This window comes from Primulina tabacum, chromosome 6, assembly GCF_025594145.1.
Source record: "Primulina tabacum isolate GXHZ01 chromosome 6, ASM2559414v2, whole genome shotgun sequence".
Lineage (NCBI taxonomy): Eukaryota > Viridiplantae > Streptophyta > Magnoliopsida > Lamiales > Gesneriaceae > Primulina > Primulina tabacum.
In genome coordinates, this window is record NC_134555.1 from 33,565,856 (window position 1) to 33,572,782 (window position 6,927).

A 6,927-nucleotide genomic window follows, 5' to 3' on the forward strand; every position below is an offset into this window, starting at 1 on the left:
CATCATAAGGGTACGGCCCTGGTCAATCAATGGTCGTGAGTTTATTTTCCAGGGGAGGGGGACTTTCTAACCGTTATTAAGAATAAACTTGGCATAATGCGGGACCGGAAATCATTCGTTAATGGCCTATAGCCGGAAGTATCCATCCATACAAGCTTGTTGCTTATACCATTACAAACAGATGTAAAACCTCTCAATACAAATAGATGGTATAAACCCCTGCTTGTAGAGCTGCCAGGCTTCGCCAGCCAAGGCAATTTGTATGCCATTAGGTTATTCAAATTGGTGTTATGTGAACTTATACGGAACATCATATGTTGAGTCCTCACACTTTTCTTATTTGCTAGTATAGTACAAAGCCGCGGGATTGGAGGATCAGACTTCCATGTATTAAACAAATGGAATGATTTCGGGACTGTACATTCCAAAATGAAATACTGTTACTACGCACAACAAGCTTATTGCTTGTCAATAAAATACACTTTGATAAATGCTCCGTGTGTCAGAGCATTAATCGAACTTTGGAGTAAGTTCACGGTAAAACTAGACTTTCTCTGCAGGTTCCTCACTGTAAGAACGTTTATAGACTTCTTCCCTATTCTAACATATTTGACAGAAGTCACCTACATTTATAGACGGGAATTTACAAAGTGGGGGAGATCCGTTTTTTCGGGTAAATAAATCCAACTCTAACGGGAATAAAATGACCAAAGTGGTAATCTTAGAACTTCGATAGAGGCACTCACTCTAACTCTAATGGAAGCCAATCGGGAACCCTACCTTTCAGATTTTACATCTGCTACTGCTGGAGTGGATAATGCCTGCCTCTACTACCTGTGCCAAAAGGATTCAAAAGAAAATTGATCCAGATTATTTCAGTGTGGTCACCCCGGTAAGCCCCAGCCCCAGGCAGAGGATAAAATACCTGTGTGGCTATATGAAGCCGACCTGCCACTGGTGCATCCTAACGATTCGATAGACACGATACGCTTAAAGGTAGCAGCTATATTACAAGCGTGGTCTAATTACGCTATTGGGCGGGATGAGCACACCTGGTTGGACGTGGCACAAAGCCTTGCTGAGAGCGTAAAGATGGGGGATAATGTTTAACGCACGATTTCGTGTTGCTGGTTATATAAACCGGATATTGAATTATACCAGAAAGCCTTTCATTTTTGAAAAAAACAAAAAAGAAATAAGACTTACTTAATTAAGGTGGGACCGCATTCTCAATAAAAATGCCTATCTATAAAGCGCTGAGTTGAAGAGGGAACAAGTCCCACAGAGAGATGATAAGTGGGGGAAAGAGTGAAATGAAAATATTTTCTGGAATGGAAGACCTCCCAACAACTGACGACTACAAGACTGTAGCCTAAACCCAAGTTAGCCTGACGGTGTGGCAATCTGACCATGCGTCGGAAACTGAAAGGTCTAGCTCAGCAGTATTTGAGGAGTACATCTTACGCCTACACATATTAGAATATATTCTCCTGGTCGTAAAAGATCTAGAAAGGAGAATGTCCTGAGGAGCCCTTGGAAGGAGCGAGCTTAGCCGGTTGCCGACCCGCGCGAGGCTTATGTGGTTTGATATTTTTCAAGGCCAACGACTATTCGACAGGCGTACCTTCCCATTTCCCTTTCCTTGGAATGTCAGTATCAGTCTGTCTGCCAGACTGGACTTCTCGGATGGAGACCATACATTCCAATGTTCCAGCGATCAAGGCGCCTAGCCGCTGATCCTGAAAACGCCTATCCATATCACAGGCTTCGGTTACAACCCGATTCCTACTTCTATATTTGATCTAGAGTCAGCGACGACTAGTCTATAATAAGTCGGGAGTTTCATGATCCGTCGTACATTCGATCGAAACCGATTCCATTCCGAGCGAACAGGACAGCTTCTCTCGAACTCAAGGATCTATTTCCTAGTTAATTCACTACCCGGCCGGGCATACTGGTAGCTACCTTTGATCGATCAGAAAAAGAACGAAAGAGTTTCCCTTTTTTGTTCTATCAATCGATAGAAGGGAAAAACAAGTAAAGTTTTCTTATTCTTGTCTAGAAAAATCAAAATTTTTATACCTAATACCCCATAGATAGTCCGAACGATATAAGAACAATAATCAATTTTAGCTCGAATGGTTTGGAGGGGAACCCTACCTTCTCTGATCCATTCGACGCGTGCAATTTCTTTTCCATCGATACGTCCTGCAATTTGTACTTGAATTCTTTTTGTATCTTCTTGTTCAGTTAATTCAATAGCTTTTTTGATTGCTTTTCGAAATGAAACTCTATTCTTTAATTGTCCGGCTATAAATTCTGCAAGAATATTAGGGTTTCCATAAGGTTTTGCAATTCTTGTGATAGCAATGTTTAGTTTTCGGTTTCCATAATGAATTTTTGTAGGTTCATCTGTAATTCTTCGATTCCTCGTGGTCTACTTTCTATTAAGAACTTTGGGAATCCCATAAAGATTATGATCTGGATCAAATCGATTCTCTTTTGAATCTCTATACGTGCAATCCCCTCGGCGCCGGAGGATATTCTCATATTCTTTTGTAGAAAATTTTTTGGTTGTGCAAACCAAAGGGAATGATGACGTTGGGTTGTACCAAGTCTGAAACCAAGTGGATTTCTTTTTTGTCCCATACTCCTCCCCTAATATACATATCATCATATATCCACGAATCCATTTGTTCATATTCAGCATTTAGAGATCTATCTTTCACTACAATAGTTATATGACAGGTAGTTCTTTTTATCGCATAACTACGTCCTCGAGCTCGAGGTTTTAATTTCTTCGCGGTAGTACCCTCATTAACTTCAGCTTTACTAATTACTAAATCGGCTTCGTTGGAACCCATATTGTAACTAGCATTTGCTGCTATTCACTCAGCAGACGATCCGGCGAGATTCTAATTGGAGAAGGACTAACCGGACCTCTTCTTTCCCCAAGGTGCACTAGCGAGCGACTTCCTTCCTCAATAATGCCGCTATCATGCGCGAAGCGAAGCTTGATAGGAGCCCGAGCTAAGAGAATAGAGCAAACTCGACGTCATAAAACCAGGGCTTAAGGGAGGAGAAAGAAAAGTCCATTTTTCAGCACGCACTAATTCCTACGTTTTGTTGGGAGAATTGGGTCAAGATATGAAACTTCAAAGACTTGGTTCTGGTTTTATACCCTCCGACCTTCTTCGGAATTGAGCTCTTACTTTCCTTGCCCATCCTTTTCGGCGGCTTGTCGGACGTAGTCCGAGGAGGCGTCGGTGAATACGGCTGTCATGTATCTTGATGGTTCAGCCAAGTTCTGGTGGCAGAACAAAAGACGTAAAGAATGCGAAGCGTGAAGTGCAATTAGATCTATTTATAGGACGAGTTTCAGGCAGAATGGAGGGTTCCTGCCCGGTTGTGGTCCGACATGTTGATGAGCCTGCAGCAAACAGGCCCCATACGCGAGTATGTGAAGGCCTTCTTTCGTGGTTCTTCCTGGACATTTTTGATATGACGGAAGAGGACCGGCTCTTCGATTTCATGAAGGGGCTCCAACCTACGCCAAAATGTCCAAGACTGAGGGGCGGAACAGGCAGCTAGCCTGCTAGATGGAAAGTACTTAGCCAGTGGGAGTCGAGACCAAGCCAAGGGCAAGGGCCTAAAGTATTGAAAAGGCAAGCACTCCAAGAGGAAGCCAAGCCTGAGGCCAAGAAAAGCGAGCTCAAGATCAGGAGCCAAAGCGGACCGAGTCGAAATCCACTCTTTCACTTCAAAGCCAACCGATAGCCCGAACTGGAACTTTCTTTGAATTTGACTAAGTCACATCTGACTCATTGGAGTGAAACCTTAGATTCCCTGTCCTCCATTTCTCTTCAAAGTAACTGACTTCCGGGAAGAACGGGAGAGGAGAGACGACAGATGCTCCTTTATAACTTCTGATCTACGACCACCCTCCTGTGCTAAAAAAAAAGCAGCTAACTGAGAATCCGCTTTTTTCCTGGACCCGGCAAAGCACCAACCAGTTTCGGCTCCAGCAATAGAGGGTTCACGAGTAATGTAGCCTCTAACTCGATTGAATCGTAACGACACTTGAACAGATAGGCGTGGCGTGTTACCCACCAAAGAAAGAAGTTGAAACAACGCTCGTAGTTCAGGTTTTGGCCAGGAGCCGAATCAAAGCATCGAGAATGAATAACATAATAGAGCGCCCAGGTGAAATGAGAAGTAAAGGGAGAGTTGGTAAAGCCTATAGCCACTACACTACTAATGGCATAAGCTCACAATCAGAAAGGGAGGGCAAGGTTTCTTAAACAGCAAAAAGGAATTGGATCGAAGATCTAGGTACCTAGGCCACTTGAACACTAAAAAATGGGTGGGTTGCCCCTATGAAAATAGAAAATAACGCTGCTCGTCCTTCTTCAGGGGGCCGGACTGAAGACGTGAAGCTAGCAATCAAAGTGTTCCTACGCACTCGAGATTGATCGACCAAAGATGTCGCACCTGGCTATTCGAATGAGTATTCCGCAAACGAAGTCACTTGAATAGTTGTACGGGAGGATGAGGATACCTTTCTATGCCTGCTACTGGCACCGACTGCGTCAACAACCGGTCCTTTCACCAGGCAGGCAGAACTATATCTGAATGAAATGAGTAGACTAAAAAAGAAAAGGACCTTCTCACTTCCAAATAGCAAACTCTTTATTTTTTTACTTGCTGTTGATGGATAATCATACCTGAGAACCGCTCTTTCATCTAAGGATGCCTAATTATTTGCTTACCTACCTTGTTTCTCTTGAAAGCAAGGAAGAATTTCGGGGTGAATCATGCAGATGTGGTTTATGAGCGGGGATCCCACTTGTCTTTGTTTCCTACTTCCAGATGGGATAGGAAGAAAAGCCAGTCGTAGACTAAGGCTTATCTTTAGGTTTATGTTGTACTTACTCTTTAGAAGGATCATCCGTTGACTTCCTTGAACCTTGAATCTCTCCACAGCACTCTTAGGGATTCGAGTGAAGTAGCGGATAATAGCAGCCGATATGCAAGAAATCGCGGAGAAAAGGCTGAAGATATTATCGTATTGTAAGAATGAATAAAAGTCAGTCATCGAGATTGGCTTTCTGTTTAGTCTATTGCTCCGTGGGTATGAGATGCCCAAGATAAAAGGAACGAGGAAAAGAATCGACGAAGAAGAGAACAGAAAATCGTGAAAGAAAAAGCGTGAGGGGACCCCGGTAGGTAGACTAGATGTTAGAAGGTGCAAAATCAATGGGTGCCGGAGCTGCTACAATTGCTTTAGCGGGAGCTGCTGTCGGTATTGGAAACGTCTTCAGTTCTTTGATCCATTCCGTGGCGCGCAATCCATCATTGGCTAAACAATTATTTGGTTATGCCATTTTGGGCTTTGCCCTAACCGAGGCAATTGCCTTGTTCGCATTAATGATGGCCTTTTTGATCTCATTCGTATTCTGATCGAAGAAAGAAGGTTTCAATTTGACTTCTCTTTGCTTCTTTTTCATTCGCCTGGGAAGGTTCTTATTCTTGGGCTTGGCTTGAATTCCGTGGTTTTGTCTAGTCTAGAGAGGGTCTGAAGTAGCGAAGTGAAAGAGCAGGACTTCTTTCACGCAGTGAACAGAAGGCCCCTTTCATGGTGAGTTGTCATTTTTGATTGCTCCCATGATAGGGGGGGAGGGGAGTGGTGAGGAGGGCCTCTTCCACCAGACTACTTTATAAGTCGAGTTCAGTACAGGAACTGGTTAAAAAAAAATGAGTCCAGAACTACATGGGTCTGATACCTTCTTCCTTGGTCTAGGAGGTAGGTTATGTAGGTTTTTATTCCTAGGTTGTATTCGATCACGAATGGCTAAAGAAAGTAAGATTTTCTAACTGAATAAAGAGAGCAGGTTCGAATCTAACTCGTGACAGTTCTTGGGACTCTAGGGCTCTCCTAGAGGGCATCACGCTTGACCTATATTAATAGGAGAGGTTTCGTAAGTAGCTCAGTGCATTGTTGTAAAATAAATAAAAGAAAGATGAAAATTTTTTAATCTAGTGCTTATTAATAATGTTAAAACATGCATCCGATTTTATTTAGATCTTGTTTGTGCTTCTTCTAAGAAAGCTGTGTTTCGTAATCCTGAGAGTAGAGTTCCTGCACCTTATGAGGATCTGAGACCTTATATAGGTATAGACAGATTTTTATCTCGTTGCTCTGATGAAGAGAGTGTTCGGCCCACCAGTGCTGTTCCCCCAGCCTTCCGTCCTCCTATTACGGATGAAAACAAAGACCATCTGTTTGAAGCTTTAGAAAGGCTAAGGTCGAATGCTGAAGTAGCTAGAATCCGCTCAATGGTGTGGCGAAACCCACTTTTACAAGCAGAAGGGGACCACAATATTCTTGGAGGAGGTTTTTGGAATAAGCTAGTTGCTAAAGCTAAAATGCGGTTGCCTATCTTAATGCCTCTTTCTCAGCTCCCCGATAAACTGAAACATTTAATAGAAAATCGGGAGCATTTCAGAATGGGTAAAAAAAGGATTCGGAATTCACCTGAAAACGAAGTAGGGTTGACCGATGCAATGAAAACTAAGCAAAGAATAAAAACGTTTACCTTAAAAGAGAGTCTTACTTATTCCTATTTGTTTTCGGTTCCTCTTGCTTCTTTGTTTATTGGTAGGATTTACTGTTTGGTGGAATTATTTACCGGGTATGGATCATTTCAATGTGAATTGTCTTAATAGTAGTATGGTGAAATCCGTCTAAATAAGAAATAATAGGGATTCAATCCCGTGTTTTGCACAATTTCAAAATGACAGAGCTGGGCTCGACAGATGCCATTTTGCAAGAAGTATTTCGGGAAGAAAGGACTATACTGAAAGAGACTTTTGATCCATTGAAGACTTTACCCAGTAGTCTGGGACCTTCGTCCCCTTCGGAAATAA

The 6,927-nt window shown here is 42.6% G+C and overlaps 1 protein-coding gene across 1 annotated transcript; it reads left to right on the top strand.

Moving 5' to 3' along the window:
* The first annotated feature begins 4,654 nt into the window (after window positions 1–4,654).
* Window positions 4,655–5,708, top strand: LOC142548144 (ATP synthase subunit 9, mitochondrial). Its single transcript, XM_075656476.1, has one exon. The coding sequence runs from the start codon at window positions 5,236–5,238 to the stop codon at window positions 5,458–5,460; it is 225 nt and encodes a 74-aa protein (XP_075512591.1). The 5' UTR covers window positions 4,655–5,235; the 3' UTR covers window positions 5,461–5,708.
* Window positions 5,709–6,927: the final 1,219 nt, after the last annotated feature.